Source organism: Galeopterus variegatus, unplaced genomic scaffold (assembly GCF_000696425.1).
Source record: "Galeopterus variegatus unplaced genomic scaffold, G_variegatus-3.0.2 Scaffold242, whole genome shotgun sequence".
Lineage (NCBI taxonomy): Eukaryota > Metazoa > Chordata > Mammalia > Dermoptera > Cynocephalidae > Galeopterus > Galeopterus variegatus.
This window is the reverse complement of record NW_007726353.1, coordinates 130,636-152,472: the sequence shown is the minus strand read 5'-3', so window position 1 is coordinate 152,472 and position 21,837 is coordinate 130,636. Positions and strand designations below refer to the sequence as shown.

General features: G+C 44.6%; 1 protein-coding gene across 3 annotated transcripts in view; it reads right to left on the bottom strand.

Moving 5' to 3' along the window:
* Window positions 1–21,837, bottom strand: part of MAST2 (microtubule associated serine/threonine kinase 2) — a 135,113-nt gene that overhangs the window by 9,545 nt on the left and 103,731 nt on the right. Inside the window, exons 4-14 of one of the 3 annotated variants that reach the window (XM_008566433.1) lie at window positions 19,999–20,019; window positions 18,063–18,141; window positions 15,037–15,191; window positions 12,581–12,656; window positions 10,454–10,663; window positions 5,391–5,492; window positions 3,147–3,279; window positions 2,243–2,304; window positions 1,892–1,977; window positions 1,259–1,467; window positions 103–241 (exon numbers count right to left, since the gene is read on the bottom strand). In XM_008566433.1, the coding sequence (XP_008564655.1) occupies window positions 103–241; window positions 1,259–1,467; window positions 1,892–1,977; window positions 2,243–2,304; window positions 3,147–3,279; window positions 5,391–5,492; window positions 10,454–10,663; window positions 12,581–12,656; window positions 15,037–15,062 (1,043 nt within the window). In that variant the 5' untranslated portion in view covers window positions 15,063–15,191; window positions 18,063–18,141; window positions 19,999–20,019. Of the gene's footprint in view, window positions 1–102; window positions 242–1,258; window positions 1,468–1,891; window positions 1,978–2,242; window positions 2,305–3,146; window positions 3,280–5,390; window positions 5,493–10,453; window positions 10,664–12,580; window positions 12,657–15,036; window positions 15,192–18,062; window positions 18,142–19,998; window positions 20,020–21,837 lie in introns of those variants that run through there. The other 2 variants (XM_008566434.1, XM_008566435.1) reach the window with 2 other exon arrangements.

Sequence of the window (21,837 nt, the reverse complement as noted above, 5' to 3'; positions counted from 1 at the left end):
TCACATGAGCATTGTTTTCTGGCAGCCATTCTGGGATAGATTCAAACATGCTGTGTTTGCCTCCATTTATCTAGAAACACAGGAGGGGGACCCTGGACATACTTGTCAGGCTTGAGGTCACGGTGAACGATGCCATAGTTGTGTAAGTACTCCAGGGCCAGCACAGTTTCCGCAAAGTACAGACGCGCCATGTCCACAGGCAGGGCCCCAATGTTCTTCAGCAGGGTTGCACAGTCTCCCCCTGCAACAAGCCCAGGCCACCATGAGGGAGGGAGCCAGTTCTCAGGCTTGTAGTCTATATGGTCCCAGAGGAGACAGCCTCACGAAATACTCTGGTGCTGGAGACAGTGATTCCATCCCCTCTGCTGCTGTCATGTGTGGGAGACCAGGTGTGGAGAAGAGTGGAAAGTAAGATAAATCTGCCACTAGCTGTCAAGGCTATTGTTCAGGCTAGAGAGGGAAGGAACCCAGGCCTCTATGCCTGAAAGTTGACTTATTGGGCTAGGACTAAGCTATCTTGGATGGGAATACTGTATGTGTACTGTAAACACATCTGGCTAGGGCTTCAGCATTTGTTAATTTATTTCCTTCCTACTGGCTGTCCTTTAATTTCTTAGTAAAGTAACATTCTAAACTCCAGCATGCATTCATTAAATTAAAAGGGGGGTTTTGTTCAGCTTCACCTTCAAGACTTAGGAAAGATATCTTTGGAAGCTGTATACATAGTGAGGAGAGAGGAAGGACCGCTGGCAAGGCTGACATCCCTCGCCAGAGCTATGCCTGCACTGCTCTTCTATTCCACTCCTGGAGCATTTTGAGTGGGTTTAAGGGGTGTCCCCTTCATAAGCCATCAGCCAGGGCAGTGGCTATCCTTTCTTCTAAAGGCCCAGATGCAATCCTCCCAGCACCATACCCTGGGCTTTTGCAGCTCTGCTACCTCCTTTGTTCCTGTCTGATGCCAGCAATAGAAGATGTGCAGGCTTTGGGGTACAGGATTCTATAGCTGCTGGGCTGCTGCATCCTGTCCCAGAGTACCTCTCACTGTACCTGACATGGGCAGCCTCATGGTAGAGGCAGGGAGCTTTGTGCTTACCGTGGACAGAGATCCTGAGGCAGAAACCAATGCCAAAGAGGGCTTTGGAAGCTAGGCCCTGAAACTTCTCCCCTGTACAAAGCTGCTCGTCCCTGTTTAGGGCTAAGTCTCAAACTGTGCCTTGGTCTCCACACCAGGCCACCTTTTCCCCAGAACCTTCATTACCTTCAACATACTCCATCACCATGCACAAGTGACGCTTGGTCTCAAAGGAACAGAACATGCTGACCACAAAGGGGTTCTCAGCGAAAGTCAGTATGTCACGCTCCACGAAGGCCTGCTGGATTTGGTTCCGTAGGATCAGGTTCTGTTTGTTGATCTTCTTCATGGCAAAGCGCTGCCGGGTGGACTTATGCCGCACCAGAAATACAGCCCTGGGAAACACAGCCCAGCCCAACCCCCATGGGCCCTCAGCACCTGAGCTGTGTTCTCCCCGACCCAAACTGCCTCCTCTCACATCTTATAAACACACAGAACATGGCAGCAGGGTTGTGCATATTTCTAAGAAACTCTTGGGCCCCTGGCCATAGATCTCTTAAATTTCCTGATGGACAAAATCCCGAGGACACAGCTTAGACTTTTCCCAGAGCTCAGAGAGAGGAGAACTACCAGGAGGGGTGGGAATCTTGCTTGGGAAAGGAACAATGCCAGATGTCAGAGGGAACTGAACCCTTGCCTCTCCAGGAAGCTTCTGGGAGGGAGAGGGTCTACCCTGAGGCATCTGCTTCCCAGAAGCTTGGGCATCATGCACTTCCAAAGGCTGACTGGTCCCAGCCACACCCTGACCCCTGCCTTTACCCATAGGCGCCATTGCTGATGAGCTTAATGGTTTCAAAGTCCTCCTCAGAGGGTGTCTTTTTAGATGGCAGAGATGCCCCACGGCCCTGGAAGACAGGGGAAAAGACAGGAGGCAAGCATGCTTCTCAGAGCCCATATGCCTGGGGAAGCTGTGGCCTGAGCGTTAGCTTAGCTCTTGGCCCTGCTGCAGCTTCCTGCCCATTCTTCGCCAGGAGCTGAATGACTCCTCAGACAGTGTTTGCAGCCACCCACTCCCTCATCCGCCTTCAGATATTCTTTAAGAGGATTCATAGCCCTTTGCTTCATAGGGCCCATGCTCCAGGATTGGGTCAGGAGCTTGGGGGTCTTTACCTCAACTGAATCATCTGTCTCTGGAGTATCAGGGCTGTCATAGCTGCTCAACTGGGCCATTTCTAGAAATAAAGCAAGGACATAAGAGGAAAGTGTGCATGGCAATGGCAGACATCCCAGTGGTATCCTCAGATCACACAGTAGGTACATGTAGGGTAGGCATTAATGCTTTTGCATCAGCCTGGGATGCAAATCCAGTGCTGTGGCTCTATCCTCAGTGTAGTCACAGCTTTTGGATCAGGAAACAAGCCAAACACTACTGCTACCCTTATTTCTAGTAGTCCAGTGCCATTCATAAGGATGGACAAATTCTATAAAAGCTTCTCTCAAACTTGGGACATTTCCTGGAAAACAGGGCCTAGAGCTGGGCTACCAGTCCCCATCCTCCTGGCCAAGACTCTGCTTTGCTGAAGGGGGCTGGGAAGCAAAGAAGGCAGGAGCAGGACAAATACAGACTAGTGCCTTGGAAGCCCATGGTTCATGCAGGGCTTAGCATGAAGCCCAGAAAGTGGAGATATCCTCTGAAGCCCTGAGTTGGACCACCTCACCAAGACACAGGAAGATCTGTAAGGTGGCCAGCAGGAGAGGCAAGTATGCAGAGGAGGTGACCATTTTTGAAAATGCGATTGTGGTCCTTTGTTGTTGACCTCTTTTGATCTGAGACTTTAATCCAACCCAGCTGGGACCAAGGCAATCTAGGTTCAGATATATCAGGCAGATGTCAACAGCAATTGCAAAAGAAAGACTGTTTCATGAGAGATCACTGGGGCCTCCTATTGTCCTGAGGCCCTTGATGCCTTGTTGTGTCCATGTCCAAGCTAAGTCGCTTCTTCAAGTGGCTTCCCTGCTGTTAAGAGCTTTTCAGTGGTGGGGCCTCTTTACAGCCACTGGGCAACATGCTCACCCTCCAGGGGATCCCGTGTGAGGCCCAGTTGGCTAACGATGTAGCGGGGAATGTCACATTTAATCCCTTGTCCCTCTTTGGCATGGCCCTCAGCTGCTTCTAACAGGTGGTAGAACTCTTCAGGGTCAAACTCCTGTATCAGGGGAGAGAGGCAGTTGCAGTGACACAAGTAAAGGTTTTGGTTTCTTTGGTTTTACAGCATATAGAGAGTAAGTTGAACAAGAAGACTTTCTCTTTGTGATGGGACACCTCCATCCCCAAATACCCAGAAACAACATGATTCAAGGATCATGAGAATGGGGACAAAGCTGCCTTTTGTCACAGATCACCTCCAGGTTAAACATCCTAAGTATATGCTTTCGTCCCAGCAATAAGGACCAGGGCTTTTGATTTCAACAGAACTCAGCCTATTCACTTGGTCTCAAGCCCTCTGTCAGCCAAATGGCATTGTCAGGCATGATCAGATGCCTAATGCAGAGATATCCTGACACACACTCAATTATGGTTCACAAGAGCTTTGTCTCACAGCCCTAGTGGTGCACGCATACCTTCAAATATTTACGGAGTGCCTCCTGTGTGCTAGGGGCTGGAGATCCAATGTTGAATAGAGCACAGTCCATATCTGCACATAATAATGAGGGTTTCATGTACTGAGTGCCTATTAAGTGCCACACTCTGGGCTAAACCCTTATAACAATGCTTTGACCTTGGTGAGGAAATCAAGGCTCACAAGAATGCACTGACTTGTCTGTGGTCAGAGACAGGACAGAACAGAGCACCAGATTCAAACCCAGGCCTGACTCCAAGACTCTTCTTAATCATGGACTTCATGTTCTTGAGGGACAGGCTCTCTGCTTGATCACAACCCAGGCCTCTGCTTTGAACTTTGCTGTTATCCCCTCTGGTCTTACTATTTTGGAAAACTACTACCCATCTACATATAATCTAAGCCAGTCTTGGAGGTCCATTTAACTTCTTATTCTTTCACAGACTCCATCTGGTCAGAATGTCTACCTGATACATGCTTCTCTATCCACCTCTTCCTCTCTGTTCTACGACTGTCCTTGTTTTGGCCACCCCAGCTCACATAAACTGCTTTAAGTGCCTCTGCGCTCACTTCCCTGGTACATCCTGCCCTCTCTTCCAATTCATTATCCATGTTGCAGCCAAAGTAATCTTTCTTAAGTGGCTGCCTGGGAGCAGGAGGGGGAAGGGCTGTCTGCAAAGGGGCGCAAGAGAACTTTCTGAGGTGATAGAAATGTTCTCTATCTTGACTGTGGCAGTGATTACACAAGTGTACGTATATTTGTTAAGATTCAATGAACTGTACTTTTGAGTAAAGGGATATATTTTATTGTATATAAGTTATACCTTAATAAAATTGGTAAAAAAAAAAAAAAAAAAAAAAAAAAAAAAAAAAAAAGTAAAACTAACCATGTCGCATTCTTATCTAAACTTTCTGGTGGCTCCAAGTAGACTTAAGGATAGTGCAAACTTCTGAGCCGAGACAATATCCTCCATGATCCTGCCATGGCCTACCTTCCAGATTTATCCCTCACCACTTCTTCAAACACACCTTGTACTCCACTGAACACCCTTTCCCATGTCTCTTACTTGATAAACTACATTTATCCCGGCTGAATAAGCCTATGTCTCCCAGGGAGCTTTCACTGAACGTTCACTCCTAGGAGGAATAAAGCACTTCCTTCACTAGGTTCCCACTGCACCTTGAATCGACTTTGGTTGCAAGACTTCTCATAATATAATTATTATTTACATGTCCACATGCCTTATGCTCCCTAACTCCACTATAGAGGAAGCATCTTGAGATCAGGGACTCTGCTTTATTCATGTCTGTATCTCCAGTTAGACGTCTAGCACGAAGTAGGTACTCAGAAAAGTGTTGCTGAATGAGAAAATAAAGGACTCAATTTGTGCAAACTAAACTTGCCTGTGCTCCTTGATGTTCCTTGTCCCCAAAGCCCCCCGATCTGGAGTTTGCTCAGTGTAGGGGTGAGCCAGACTAATACTTTCCCCTACCACACCCTGCAGGACCATCCATTTGTCCTCATGAGAATCTGTTTAGTCCCACAATGCTTGCAAATCATATTTAAATAAGTACACCTCAGCAACCAAAATGGCAGTGGGTGCCACCAGTTTTGATGCTAGCAGGATACTTCCTGTGCAGCACCCCCACAACTGCCCATCTCCCCACCTAACCTTCCCAGAGCAGAGCCCACTCACCAGGCATTCTAGGAGACGAGCTGGGCGGGCAATGACAATCATCAGCTTTTTTACCAGCTGTATCACAAAAGCCACCTCTGAGCTCTCTGAGCGCTCATGAGCCTATAGAGAAGACAAAAGTTGCTTCAGCAATCTATTGGTCCAGTGTGGTTGAGCTAAGCAGAAGCTGACTACAGGGAGAAACGATTTGGTGGTATAGACAGCTCTGCAAAGCAAAGAACTTGGAGAAGGCTAGTTGTCTATGAGAGAGAGGCAAGTCACTCATCAGGAACTATGTGAGCTTTAGAACACTACGTGACATCAAGGAATGTCACACAAACACACAGCTTTATCTACTCCTCCACCCAACAAGCTTCACTTACCCTCCAGACCCCAGCTCATGGGACAACTCTCATTGGCGCCTTCACCGATATTCACTTTTCACCCCAGACAGACTATAAGGAATAGAAAGACCTCAAAGCTGGAGAGTGATATGACAAGATCGGTATTTCAGAAAGATCACTCTGGCTGCAGCGTGGAGGGTGAACCAAAGAAGGCAAGCCCCAAAGCAGGAAAACCCCTTAACAGACAACTACAATAATTCAGGGCCGGCCTGTGACTCACTCGGGAAAGTGCGGTGCTGATAACACCAAGGCCACAGGTTCGGATCCTTTAAAAAAAAAGACAACTACAATAATTCAGATGAAAAGGGCATAAGTCAAGGCAGTAAGAATGGAGACAAGTGGACAGACTTGGGCCACTGAAGAGGTAGATGACTGAGTAGCCCTGAGAGATGGAAGAAGCAGGAATAAAAGGTACCTGCACCTTCAGTTTTAGCAGAATTTCAGTGAAGCCATAGATGAAGTAGAAACCATGAGATGATTTAGCAGTTTAGGTTAGGATAGGTAAAGAACATACTACTACATTTGGTTTTAGAGAAAGAGCAGCTAGGCAGAAAAGTTCAATTTTGGACTTGCAGAGTTTGAAGTACATATACTAGTTAGTTACTTTCTTGGGTTTTTGCTTTGCCTGGAAGCCTTTGTCTTTTCTGAGAATTGCTCTGGCTTCTAGAAGCCAAATTTGTATTGTGTGGCTACACTTTCCCTCCCACCTCCAATAGCTGACCAGTATGGATTACTTTCCTAGGAATTTTTAAATGGATAGAAAGAAAACTCCTACTATCGGTGTGGCAGAACTGTATAATCTACACTTGGGTGAAAAGGGATGGTGAAAGCTACCGTGGAGATAGAGAAAAAGAAGCACAGGGAAAAACAGAGATGAGAAAAGGAAACATAAGTACTTCCTGAGCTTCCCACAGTTTTTGGTTTCTAATTCTGGTTCCTTTTAAAGGTCTGATTGCATTTCTATCTTCAATTCTCTAAGACCCATCCTTTTTTATCCTTATAATTAGTTTCCCCTTACTGCTTAAACTACTCTGAGTTGAATTTCTATCACTTGCAACCAAAGAGAACACATCGACATGGGGAAGTCAAAGTGGAAGAGTCCAGTAAGCAGCTGGGTGTATGATCGGGAGCTCAGAACAGTAAGGGTGGCAGCCACATGTGGGAGTCCTCGGTGGGTGGATGACAACTGAAGACATGCGAGCAGATGAGAGGGAGAGTGTGGAGAAAGGAGCAAGAGGAGGATGAACACTCAGGACGGTACCCTGTGAAACACCAGCATTTAAGAGAAAGACAGAAGGAACCTGTGAAGAGTCAACAAGACTGGAGAGAGCAGTGAATTGACAACCATGGGGAGAAAAGTTTCAAGAAGAACTAATTGGCGACTAGCCAATTAAGTCCTTGGTGACTTTTGCCTGAACAGTTTTAGTGGAATAGTAAGAAGAAGCTAGAAGGCAAAGACTGAGTAGTGAATAGGTTACAAAGAAAAAATATAATGAAGACTTTAAAAAAATTTTTTTGGTTATGAAATGGAGAGAGAAGCTGAGCAGCTGGTGAAATCTTTTTTTTTTTTTTTTTTAAAAGATGACCAGTAAGGGGATCTTAACCCTTGACTTGGTGTTGTCAGCACCGCACTCTCCCGAGTGAGCCACAGGCTGGCCCCCATTTTTCTCTTTAACCACACCTCAATCATTCTTTCTCTCCCCCTCTGATTCTGTCAAAGTGGCCTTTTTGTTCCTCAAACTTGCCAAACTAGTCTTTGTCACAAGGCCTTTGCACCAACTGTTCTGCTGCTTTAAATACTCCTCCTCTATTTTCAAATGACTGACTTTTGTCTTCATTTGTAATTTTCAACTTTAATATCGACCTCCTTAAAGAGGTTTTTCCTACCCATCCTAAAAAAGGCAGTTAGTTACTCACCTGACTTCACCCTATCTTAATCCCTTGTATTGCATTACAGTCATCAATATCTAAAAGTTTTTATTGTTTACCTTTAAAATAATTTATGTTCTATCTTCTCCCTTACTTCCACATAATATAAGACCCATGAACGCAGGGTCTTGCTTGTTCTTTTTTTATCCCTTGGTTGACACATGACAGATACCCAATAAATACCTACTCAATGGATAACTTTTCATCACTAGAGGTTAAAAAGTTGCTTGGATTATAACTGATGTTTAATAAGAATTTGAGGGCTAATAATAATAGGGGGAATTCCAACAAAGTTACCTACCTTTCCTTTTTTTTTTTTTTTTTGTCTTTTTTCGTGTCTATTTTTTTAAGCCCTAGCCCAAATATCATCAACTCTGTGAAGCCTCATGTAAGTCCCCTCCTCCCAACACACATATATACACACATATGAACAAGAAGTAATTGCTCCCTTTTTTATGTTCGCCTAGCTGCCTGCTCACACCACATGGTACTGTCATGTTGTTTTATAATGAGCTGTCTCTGCAGCTATACTATAGGGCTTTGTGAGTACAGAGGCTATGTCTCTCTTTTCTCTTCTCTCACATGCTAAGCCTAGCATAGTGCCTCCTATAATAGCAAATGTCAGTCAATGTTTGTTGACTAAGTGTTTGAAAAATGTATGATCTTAGGCTCTGGAATAAGACAAACCTGGGTTTGGGGTCTAGTTCTGCTACTTAAGAAGTGAGTTATCTTGGGCTAACTTAGCCTTTTAAACTTCAGTTTCTTCATCTGTACATTTAGGACCTTCATGTCATTTTTAAATTTAACACCACTGAATGATACCCCATTGCCTTCATGATAAAATCTAAGCTCCTTGCAAGGCCCATCATCACCTGGACCCCAGCCTAACTCTTCAAAAACATCTATCAACTTTTCCCTGCAGGCATCTTTCACTCTAGTCATGCCAAACTAGTTTATCTGCAATTTCTGGAATGTACCAAGGTTCATTTTTACATTGGAGAGGCTATTTACACTGTTTCCTACGTTTAATGAACTCATCTGTCAAGACTCAACCTTCCCTGAACTTTCCATGCAGAGTCAGCACATCCTCCTCTGCACTCAGAACCTACCTCTCTTTGGTGCTTGTCAGTCACATTGTAGTATAATAAATGGAAGTGAGATAATTCATGTAAAGCATTCAGGGTCCTAGGACATAGTACACATCTATAAATGATAACTGTTATTTCTATTGTAAGCACATGTTGATGGGTCTGTAGCCCTGTCAATGGCAAATTCCCTGAGACAGAGCGTGCGCTGAATATTTTTTTTTATATATTCCAAGGGCCTAGCAAATTAGGGAACATATGAACAAACTGGCTCCAAATTCAGTGCTCTTCCTTCTGTACCAAACGACCTACCCCCAGGGGCAGTCAGTCTGAAAAATGACTGAAGGTTTTGGACAAGGCTCTGACTTTAGCATTTTAGAAGATCAATCTTAAGATGTACAAGGAATCTTGGAAGTTCCTCTACTTTAATCTTTTACCTGATGCAGAACTCTCTGATTCCTAAATGTCCCTGTGGCATCCCTATCAATTGCTGGAAAACTGTTAGAAAGTTATTCTTGAATGGAATCAAACAGCTGCAGTGATTTTCATGGGACTTTGGCTTTTTAAAGTCATACTTCTACAATGTTTGAATTTAAACATTCCTTTTGAAATCAGAAAAAGATTTTTGTTTTTGTTTTTGGCAGCTGGTTGGTATGAGGATCCAAACCCTTGACTTTGTTGTTATAACACTGCCCTCTGACCAACTGAGCTAACCAGCCAGCCCAGAAAAAGATATTTTTGTAGAAGGAAGTACTTTTTCATCTATTTAAACTAAACCTTTCTCACTGTAACTGCTGCCCGCTGGGCTAGTTATGTCTTTTAGGGGCACAGAGAACAATTGCTATCTTTTATATATGAGAACCCTTCCAACATTTAACAGCAATAGGGGTTCTGGACTACAAAATACTCTAAAGACATGAAGAGTGCTGGGGAAATTGGCACATCCTCTCCTCCCGAATAGTACTGATGGTATAACACGGGGCAACTGTGATCTGAGTGGAAGGGCTTCTGACCACCTTATTTGAGAGGCTGATAACAAAGCAAACATTGGAGCATGAAGCAGTGGTTAAGAACTCAGTGTACGTGCTGGTCTTCACCTTCTCTGGATTACTTTGCCTTTAGCCTCTCAGAGATGTTTCACAGTGGGAGGATCAGGTCTCTAAACATTTAAGTCCCCACTAGAGAACTTCTCACCGTGCAAATGGAAAAACCCATAGTGCCAGTCTCAGGCCTGCTTTCCCTTGGCTGAGCAGAAACAGTCTGAAGGCTCTGCTTAAATATTTCTAGTAGAAGAGAGCTCACCACAGACACTGGGGCCACTTTTTGGCTTAGGGAAACCCATCCCCTAGTGAAATACTTATGAATACTACCAATGTTGGAGCCTCAGGCAGAGTAATACAGCTTTGGATTTTGAAAAGAATGGACTCACAGAACTAAGTTCCTTTGATACCAAGCAGGCTTCTCTTGGTAATTCAGGGGACTGAGGAGGAATCTAAGTCCATCAGCACCACATTTGGTAGTAGACCCTGCACACCAGCAAGTAGACCTAGTGGTGGCAAGCAGGCTGGGAAGACTGGGAACACCACTATGCACTGATCTTAGTTTGGGACTAATGATCCAATACTGCGTGCAGGTTTCACCAGAGACCCCACACAAAGACACTCACATCTTGCAGAAGTTTCTCTAAATTCTCTTGAAGCTCATAGAAGTAGTGTGATGTAATAAGGCCACTTCGAGATTTATCCAGGCAGTTTCGAGCCATCTCAATCACCTGATGATGGATAAAGCTCAGGGTCCCGTCTGCCAAGGGCAACACGTTGTCTGGAGTGTTGGAGGAAATGAACTCTGCCAGTCGCTCTTCCATTTGTGCAGTGGCCTGGGAATAAGCAAGAAAAGAGACACTTCCCTTCTAGTCCTAGCTCAGTTGTAGCGAAGCCTGAAGGACCTGGTAAAAGCATCGTGAAAACCTGATGACTGAGGAGTGAAAAGATCACCTTCGAGTCAGGTCAAAATGCCTTAGCATCATACGCGAGGTCCTCTATCACCCAGCTTTGCCTGTCCCCCAGCACGGCATGCTCCTTTGCTCTAGGGACAAGGATGTGTTTGCTGTTCTCCTCCTTTCCTGTGCTGTTTCATGCTTGTCTGTTTATGCCGATCCCTGTGTGTAGCCTTTTCACCCTGCCAAGCCTGTCTGGAAAATTCCTATTACTCCTTCTAATGTCAGTTCCAGCATCATCTCTCCTCAGGGAAGTCTTTCATTCCCCCAGGCAAACTAGGGTTTCCTTTCCTCTGTGCTTCCACTGGACGTCCTGCCTGTGTAAAGTTAGCATATGGACACTGCTGATTTCTAAACCTTTCTCTAGACAGGGAAGTTTTTCAAGTCAGAGAGAATTTTACTTATCTCAGGATCCTCTTACTTAACCCTAGGATCCAACTGAGAGAAACAGATGCTCAGAAAGGGTTTACTGAAGGTGTGAACCTGCCTGGTCACAGATGCCAAGATGGGATTCGGGGCTTGAGGATAGAAACATGAGCCAGCCTGGATCCCCAGCAGGGAAGAATGGAGGCCTGGCTCAGAATAGTTATGTGGAAATGACAAATACACATCTGTGAACAAGTTCCTAGCTATAACCTTTTCTGTCATAGAAATTGTTATAAAGTTATTACACTTAATAATCATAGAATCAAAACCATATGCTATCACATGTAGAAATTCTGATTTTATTAAAAAATTTTTTGTGCCAAAGTAAAAAATAATAATAACAACAACCTGTCTAGGGTCATACAGCTAACAATGACAGAACATGATTTGAACTCAGTCGGTCTGGCTCCAGTATCTGAGCTCTTCCTCATTTCTATGCTTCACTGTATATGTCAAGAGGGAAAAGCACACAGGCGTTAAACCATCTCCCTAAGCCACCATGTGGGTCCAGGAGATTGTACCTGAATCTAGAGGAAGGACCTCCCAAAGGAGCAGGGAACCACACACCACACAACCCAGATGGAGATGATTGGACAGACCCAGGAAAGTATAAAGAGAGAGCAAAGCTGGCTGTGTTCTGCAGGAACAGGGACAATCTTCAGAAGACCAGGTCAGAGTGCATAGGCATGTGGTGTTCAGAAAGAAATACAAATGGGAAAAAAAGTCCTAGTTCCACATACAAGGAGGTTTATAGCCAAACTGCAGAGTTCTGAATACTATTTCTCGGCTGTCTCAGGATTGTAACCTACCTTTCTCCCTCAGCATTTTCTTGCTTGAAAATGCAAACCCAAATGTTAGTAAGTAACTCTGAGATCTCTGCTCCCACCTTACTGCTCTCTCTGGCCTTCTTGTCCGTCCAGCATACCTCTGTGCACTCTCTGGCACCTGGTAATGAGGCACTGCTTAAGAAATCGGTATTGAATGAAGGTGCTACCAGAGGGCAAATCCTATAATGGGGGGACTCTGACTCATGGATCCTAACATGCATGGTGAGAAATAAGGTCTTCAGTTCTTTCTTTCCCCTTTAATATATGGTGGAAGACCTTTCTGAAATTCCCTTCTAGATCTCTCTCTGTGGGCAGTGGAGAAATAGAGGTTCTGCAAGTACAGTCAACAAACTCATGTTGCTGCCTCCTTCTCAAGCAGTTTGGAAGCCCCTGTGCTTGTATCCTCTTCCTTCTGGGTACCTTTCTGTTCTTCTTCATTACCTCTGAGGCAGCACTTCATTCCCTTACTTAGAGTGTTCCCGTTAGGGCTGGCTGTAGGCAGCCATCCTTGGCATTACCAGTTGCCTTTTAAATGGAACCTTACCTTTGGGAATCTTTCTTTGTACACATGATTCATCATTATTATTTCACTGTCAAAGGACACTGGGGGCCGTCCAGGACTAAATAAGAAAGAAACAATCGTGTTACTTTAGTGCCATGGAACTATCAAGGAGAAAGATGGCTATCCTCAGAACCCCTGCCCTCCCACACACTTCCACCTTAATTAGTGCTGAGTTCCAGAGCCTTCCTTATTCCTGGAGCTTCCCAATGCATCTTTTTCAGTTCAAAATGGTGTTATCCGAAGCTAGGCTATCTTCCTGCAAGAAGCTTGGCTTTCACAAAGACCTCTGCCAGGATCTGGAAAGGCCTAAAAGGAGGATCCTACTCCCAAGCCCACTGGGGGCTTTCCTAGGATGACTGCCCTCAGAACAGGACTGTGTCTTCTTAAGCTTTGGCCAGCGGGGTGGGGCATACCCCAGCATGTTCTAGGAATCAAACCAAATTAAACTACCATCAAAGCAACCAAAGCAAGACTGTATTCGACTATACCCACCTATATCTTTTTCCAAACTAGCTGCAGCCAATGAGGTTAATTTGGGCTCTGACCTAGGAGCTGAGTGAGGCCAATCCAGCTTATAGTGAGCTATAAGTCTGGGTCATCTATAGAAGGGAGGCAACATATTTTCTGCCTTAATTTATTTAAGTATCTTCCCTTCCGGCCTATGTGCGGTTATATCTCCTTAAGGGATTTCAAAGTTTGAGCTACACACGTTGAACTGATATCTGGGTCCTTCCCAGTTTACTGCCCCTGACAGGTGATCCCAGCTGGGCTAGATTCAGAACTGTTCCTCTTTGCCTTTCCTCCCTGGAGTGGGCCATGTTCTGCCTGCTACACTGATGTTCATTACTAAGGGTTTAAGAGTAATATAGTATGAATTTCCCTGAGCATCACTGCAGTCTTCTCAATCTCAACTTTCCTAAAACATACCCTTTACTCTGTGTGGGTTGACGAGACCACCAAGATTCCGGTGTTCTTCTATGAGACAAAGAAAGGCACTGGAGTCCACACTCACTCATTTGTATTCTTGATCCTGTTCACTGAAGTCTCACTCGCCATCTTCATCACTTTCTTTTTTTTTTTTCCTTTTTTTTGTCTTTTTTCGTATCCGGCAACGGACCGCAACCCTCAGTGTCGCGCCCGTACCGGACCGGGACCGGCAACGGGATCGCAACCCTCGGTGCTGCGCCCACCCCTCGCTCAGCCAGTGAGCGGGAACCGGTCTGTATGTGGGATCCGAACCCTCGGCGGGAGCGCCGCCGCGCTCCCAAGCGGTGCACTGTAGCAGTGCGCCACCGGGCCGGCCCTCTTCATCACTTTCTGAACCTGAACCTGTCTTTGTGGTCTGGCCTAGCCCATGCCATGTGACTCACGGTGTCAACATTACCTGAGGGGATTCTTCTTGGGAGGAACCACTCCTCTGTGACTCCAACAGCACATGTTAGCCAATTCATTACAGGTTGAGTATTCCTTATCCAAAATGCTTGGGACCAGAAGTGTTTTAGATTTGGGAGTTTTTCAGATTTTGGAATATTTGCAGATACTTTCTGGTCGAGCATCCCTACTCTGAAAATCCAAAATCTGAAATGCTCCAAAGTCCAAAACTTTTTGAGCACCCACATGATGTTCAAGGAAAATGCTCATTGGAAGATTATGGATTTTCAGATTAGGGATACTAAATCTGTACTTCCTAGGGACCCTGGAAAGCTGGGCTCAGTCATTAAAGCCACGCTCATTTGAATCTCTATCCTCTTCGTCAACCTAGAATTTTGGCACAGATTTACCAGCTAATGCCAAAGAGAATGGATGATTAATTGAAGGAATTCACAGATAAATCAGCTATTAAGGTTTGTTTGGTTTGAGGAAGGTGGACCCAGGTGATTCAGGCAATAGATTCAGATGGGCATTTAATTCTGCTTTTGAAATGGATTTCTTCCCCAAGCCAGCTACCTGTGTCTTTAACAGCAAAGTTTTTAGCTAGCCTAGCTTACACACCCTGTGCCTACAGGTTCTGCAACCAGGTAACCATCAGAATTGATGATACTATTACTCTCCTTTTACTGAATGGAGTCTAAAGTACTTTTAAAGCAAAAAAGAGAGGGACCACTTGACAGGATCATCAGGTACTTCTTGGAGTGATGTATTGGCCTTCACTGGACTTCACTCACTAAAGCTGGCCAGTGTGCTATGCCAGGGGTTGGAAAACTATAGCTTACAGACCAAATGTGGTCTACTGCCTTTTTTGTAAATAAAGTTGATATACTATCTGTGGGTGCTTTCACACTACAACAGAGTTAAGTAGTTGTGACAGAGACTTATGGCCTGCAAAGCCTAAAATATTTACTACCTTGGCTCTTTATGGAATAAAGGTGCTGATGCCTGTGCTATGCAGACTGGCTGAGATCCACAGGTACTGGGACAGTAGGCAGGGAGACCCTCACCTGAGGCTGCGGGAGCGGGGCCGCATGGCTGGGGACTGCCGTCCCTCCTCATCTGGTACACTCTCTGTGCTGAAATGCTTTGTCAAAAAGTGCAGCTCATCAGCTGTAGGCTGAAAGGGTAACTGATGCAGCTTTTCCTGTGAGGAGCACGATGACTAGAGGGGAAAACATTAAGAAACAGCATTAAAGACATGTCCAAGGGAAGTCTAGGAATGAAGAAGGACTGAAAACGGTCAGGGGCTTCCCAGTCAATGTAAACCCAAAGCAGGTCTTCTTTCTCTTGCTCCCTTTAGCTTTGATTGTACACGATCTTGTTCATCTCTCACTCTTTAGAGCCCACAGTCCTGAGGAAGCCTAAATACTAGAGTCCTTCAAGAGTCACGCAGGGAGTTGGACCCAGACCTTCATGAAGTATGAGAACTCCCTAATGACCTAGAAGCCTCCTGAGGTGGTAGAAAGCAGATTCTTCTGCGTGGGCCCTTTGCCTTTAATGAAGCTTCTGGCTAGTTGGAATGCTAAATAATTAAGAAATTATGCTTCCTGGCTCAGGAAATGTTCTAGGTATGCCCAGCTGTGAATGAAATCTCCTTAAGTTTTCCTTTCCACAACCTTGAGAGAATCACCCCTGGGATGGCTGAGCTATGTTTCCTTTTGGCTGTTATCCAGAGGAGAACTGGCTTTGTGGAGGCTGTGATGGGTGTGCCCAGACTCCAGGGACACCAGCAGGCAGAGAAAATCTAGCAGAGAAGACAATTACTTTTAGATCTAGAACCCAAAGATTAGACTTGACCTGAAAACAATCATGAATTCTACACATGGCTTGATGATTAGGGATTTCTGACAAGTGCCCATTGCCAGCCACAATAGGCCACCTGAGGGAGCGTGCCAGTGCTACACAGGACTCCCACAGACACAGCTATTGCCAAGGCAACACAGTCAGCACCAGGATCGGGGAATTCACCTTGTACCTGACAAGACTGGAGAAGAGAGCAGTCAAGTCGAACACTGTCGGACCAATTTCTAGTTACAAACTGATCAAGGATCTGGGGTTTAAATAGCAAATCCATTTATAGTCAAAGCTGCAGCACCACACTAAGAACTCTGTTGCCACAGGGTCAATACCATGTAAGAACTCAGTATTTTTTTGGCGAACAGTGCAAGCTTCTCTCATGGAATGTTATATAATACATGAAGCTGTAAACAGCTAGTGGGAGGTCTTCACAGGGCTCTGTCTTAGCTGCATTTTAAAAAAATTTTTATTTAGGGCCGGCCCGTGGCTCACTCGGTAGAGTGCGGTGCTGATAACACCAAGGCCATGGGTTCGGATCCCATATAGGGATGGCTGGTTCGCTCACTGGGTGAGCGTGGTGCTGACAACACCAAGTCAAGGGTTAAGATCCCCTTACCGGTCATCTTTTTAAAAAAAAAAAAAAAAATTTTTTTTTATTTAAAAAATTTTTTTTATTGAAACAATTGTTCGTACATATCTATGGAGTGCAGTGTTGAATATAAATACTTGTGTGCAATATGTGATGCTCAAATCAGGATAATTAGTATATTCAACACAATGTAATCACATACACAATGTAATCATTTTTTGTGGCCCTTTACCAATTTCTTGTTAACCCCTCTCTCTCCCCATCCCTGTCTTGGCCACATTTTATAAATGATTTTTATAAATGATTTGGATCGAAGTTGCAAAAGGAATTCTCACCCAACTGCAGCTAACATGAAGCTGGTGTGGTAAATGTAAATTATGGTGGGCAAAACTGGTATACTGGTATTTTAAAGTATCCCAATAAGCTGGAGCAATAAGTTAAATCTATTAAAACTTACTGAACAGGAATATATAATTTTTATATTTATATATATTTATATTTGTGTGTATATATATATATATATATATATATATACACACACACACATACATACATACATATATATATATATATAAATCAACCCAATGAGATCTTTGGGTTGATTTAAGAGTAATATCTAAGTCAACAGAGGAAATGATACTCCTTTTCTCTGCTTGGAATTCATGCATATAGACAAACTGAGCATAGAAGACCTGAGGAATGCTAGAAGATATGGGGATAGGGTCCTAAGGTCTATGGCCTATTTCTGTATAGCCTGCATAGTCTAAAACACTATTTGGCCTTTTGCAGAAAAAAATTGCCAACTGTCATTCTAGGTTTTAAAAAAAAGTTGCTCAGGGCCGGGCCCGTGGCGCACTCGGGAGAGTGCGGCGCTGGGAGTGCAGCAGTGCTCCCGCTGCGGGTTCGGATCCTATATAGGGATGACTGGTGCGCTCACAGTGCTCACTGGCTGAGCGCGGTGCGGCCGGTCTCAAAAAGGACAAAAAATAAATAAATAAATAAATAATAAAATTAAAAAATTTTAAAAAGTTGCTCAATGAGGAGGGCTCACTTTAGGGTCAATTGTGCATAGTAACAATTAGGACATCTGTTGTGTTATAGTCCAAAACTTCTCTAAACGAAATATAAGTAAAAGTTTTAGAGACGGGCCAGCCTTTTGCTGATACACATTGAACTTGGATATCAAATTAAGAATCACTCTTCCTTTTTTTTTTTTGAAAGGAAAAGGTTTAAAAAAAAAAAAAAAAAGAGGGAGAGGGTCTACCAGGTCTTTGGGACATGCTCCCAGTTACAGTTCTAGAAACAAGGTTAGGGGGAGTAGGGGAACTGTGCTTGGTAGCCCCTATGCCTGGCCTCATTGTCAGAGCAAAGGTCCATCCTCAAGTCCTCCTCTGACTCCAGGAGGAATAAATGACAATCAGAGAGGGTACTGGTCCATACTTTCCGAAGGCATTTATAGATCTCACGATGGCTTTTAAGGGTCACTAGCCCTCTGGCCCACTCAGTCTCATCCCCAAGGAACCTTTTTGAGTTTGCGTTTGGAGAAAAAATTGAGAACCATTTTGCAACACTGGACAGGTAGTGATAACCTGTAGGGAAGTACTTTCTCAGGGTGAAGGACATATGGCCACAGATTTGGCTACTTACCGAGACGGTGGAGCTAGGAGTGTTGGTTCCATAACCTGAAGAAGGCAAAGAGGCCAAAGACCAGCGCCGTCCATCAGTCCTATGCAAGAAAAGAATGTTAGGTAGTTTCTACAGGACCCCATTCTGATCCCAGGACCTGCCTGTCTGTCTGTCCATCAGCATTTTTGGGGCAGTTGATTCACTGGTGGGCTCCTCATTGTCTCAAGGCAGTGCTGCTCAGTCCAGTACATGCTTTATACCTCTCTCCTACAAGAGGCCTATTGTGGATTTTCACTGCAGAGACAGATATCTCTGGCTATAAAGGAGTCCATAATTTTGAATAAGAACACCTGCTATACAACATTGTGGTTCTGGAATAAATCTTTTTACACTCTTGACTTATTCACTTCCAGTGAAGCAATGACAGAGGATTCCAGCTAAAGGCATCATCACAAGGACAGAACTGCCACTGAAAAGCAGCTGTTTCCTTTTTTGAAGGCACCACACAGAGGGCTCGCTGTTCTTTCCCAGGCCACTGGGTTCACAACCAGGAAGAAGTGGGCCACTGGGCTGGCCAGTTAGCCCAGCTGGTTAAAAAGTGGTGTTACACACACACACACACACACAGAAAGAGAGAGAGAGAAATGGACTACCACCTGGGTCCAAAGTAAACATCAATAAATGGTAAATAGTTACAGGCTGCCTAGGATCCACTATGGCCCATAAAACTAGTTTTTGAGTATGTCTGCCAAAGAGTGACATACCCTTGGCTGTATATGAGACTTCAGGGCAGGCTTCCTGCTGCTCTCAAAAGGAAGCTCCCCAAAACTCCCATCACAAAGAACTACAGTTAACTGCTTTACCATAGAGGAGAAAGACCAAACAGGTATGTTTTGAAGCTTTTACAACATGGACATGTGATTCTTTGCCTGGACTGCATAAAGTAATCTTTCTTGTGGTGCTTGAGGGTACAGCCTGATCTAGTTAAAGTTATATAAAAACTTCTTTGCTACTACTTACAGAACCTTAGAACATTAGCAATGGAGGATCTTTAGAAATTAGGTTCATATTATAATGTACAAAGCAAACACTAAGACCCAGAAATCTGAGTGATTTGTTCAAGGCCTCATGGTATGAAAGGGGCAGGAAGCAGGGAAGGGGGATGGGGAGAGAAAGAAGCAAAAAGAGGAAAAAATCTTGCTCAGTCTTCTCCTTTTGAAGTCCCCCCCCCCCGCCACCCCAACTTTTCCTACTATGAGACAGAGCCCAGAGTTCCATGCCACATGCACGTGACGCAAACTCCATGCCACCCAGGCAGCCAGCACATGCAAATTATGACTCTGCTGGAACCTAGTCTCTGAGGCAAAGAAATGTCCAAGAAGATGCTCAGACATGATGTTCTCTCTGACCTCTTTGCTGGGTGCCGGGAACTCTACACAATAAAGCAAGTCAATCCCAGGAAAACAGAGCTCGGCAAAGATAAGACAAGTATAACTCAGGGACAGATTTCCTGAACCCCTGTCAAATAAACTTTTCACACGTGATTTTTCCTCTTTTAGAAATGGAAACCAACTCTATGGCAGCCATTTCTCTGTATACTAAGAGTAGTGGCCACCACAGTCAGAAAGAAATGCTGCCACAGGATGTCTCTATTTCCTCTGGTCACCTCATTGGGCAACTGAGGAAAAGTTGTGGGAATGAGGATGACTTGTCCCTAGGCTCAGAAGCTTGGAACTATTCAGCAATTCTTCCAAGCATATGAGCTCTGAGCCTCGGTTCCAGCAGGTAGAAGGGGATCCCTTAGAGTCTCTTTGCTGGATACGAAAGGCCCCATGTTCATACCCACAATCAGAGAAGAATCATTACTACCAATTCTCACCCAGCACAAGATCACAAACCATACTGACTGGCCATGCATAGCAGTTTCCCAGCCCCTCTCCCCATCACCCGCTATTACCTGTCTGCTCTGTGGCCATGGCTGTAGTGAAAAGACATACATTATAGTGAGAACCAAAGGGACTGATGGGTCTCTCCCTAGTGTTTCATTAAATCTGTCTTTTGTATGATATTCCAAATGGATGTGGTCCTGTAAGGATCCAGCTCAACCTCAGTAACCTAGAGACAAACGATTCCTGATACCATTTGGCAGAGCTGAAGCACTCTTCCCTCCCCTTAACCAATAACTAGCCATTTTTCTTACTATGTTCTGTAAGAGGACAGCCCAGAGTTCCATGTTCCATGAACACGACTCAAACGTTATCCCACCCAGCACAGATCTGTTTGGGTCTCAGTGGTAATACCAGGCTCCAAAAGCCCCCTAGTTTGTCTTACTCCTGAAGCTCAGAGAATGAAGCAGACACAGGGGCACCAATGGAACATGCTGTCTCCTCTGCCTGGAATGATCTACAGACCTGTGTCCTCACACCCAACATGGCAATAGCTTTTCATCCTTCAGAGTGGCCTCATGTGACCTCCCAGTGAAGATCCTCCAGCCCCATTCCTTTCCTATTCTTTCATGCTGCATCGTGTTCTTTCCCTTCATGGTGCTTATCACAGTGTATAAAACCATGTATTTGTCTGCTTGTTCATTTATTGTCTCTCTTTCCCAAACTCATCTGATCAACTGAGTTGCTTACCAGAAGACACAGCTTTCAACAAATTAAGGTATCTCTATTAACTGGTTGAGTTGAGACAGAAAACATGCAAATAAGAAAATATCAGGTATTGATGGGCCGGCCCGTGGCTCACTCGGGAGAGTGCGGTGCTGATAACACTAAGGCCACAGGTTCAGATCCCATATAGGGATGGCCGGTTAGCTTACTGGCTGAGCATGGTGCTGACAACACCAAGCCAAGGATTAAGATCTCCTTACCGGTCATCTTTAAAAAAAAAAAAAAGAAAGAAAATATCAAGTTTTGAAAGGTACTCATTTGAAAAATAAAACTGGATGATTTGATAGAAAATAATAAGGGGGCCCCTTTAGATTGTGTGTTTAGGGAAGGCCTCTCTGAGGAGGTGACATTTAAGATGAGACACAAATGACAGGAATAAGTTAGCTAAGCAAAGATCTGAGGAACAACATTCCTTGCAAAGGGAACAACCAGTACACAGACTCTACTAGACTATAGTGTGAAGGTTGGTTCTAGGTGTCAACTTGGTTAGATGAAGGAAGGAATGCTGAGAAACCTGGTAAAGCTATCTTTCTAGGTGTGTCCATGAGGGTGTTTCCAGCAGAGACTAGTATGAGAGTCTGAGTGGCCTGGGTGGGAAAGACCCACCTTCAATGTGGGTGGGAACCATCCAATCCACTGGGGGTCGGAGAGAACACAAAGGAAAAAGGTGAATCTGTCTCTTCTGGGATATACTCTTCTCTTCAGTCTGTGGACATCAGAGCTCAAGACTCTTCAGCTTTTGTGTTCCGGGACTTACACCAAGGACATCAACAGCTTCCCTGGTTTTGAGGCCCTTGGACTTGGACTGAGCCATGCTACCGGCACCCAGTTTATGGATGGCCTATTGTGGGACTTTTCTTCACAGTCGTGTGAGCTAATTCCCCTAATAAACCCCTCTCATATAACTATAACATATCCTATTGATTCTGTCTCTCTGGAGAACCCTGACTAATACAATAAGTGTCAAGAAAGTAGAGGCTATGACTATTCTGTTACCACTATATAACTAAGTACCCAGCATAGTACCTGGCTCATAGTTGGTGCTCAGTGGATATTTACTGAATGAATGAGAAATGACTCAATGCCACTTATGGGGATCTGGCCACATGTCCTGCTGTCCCAGC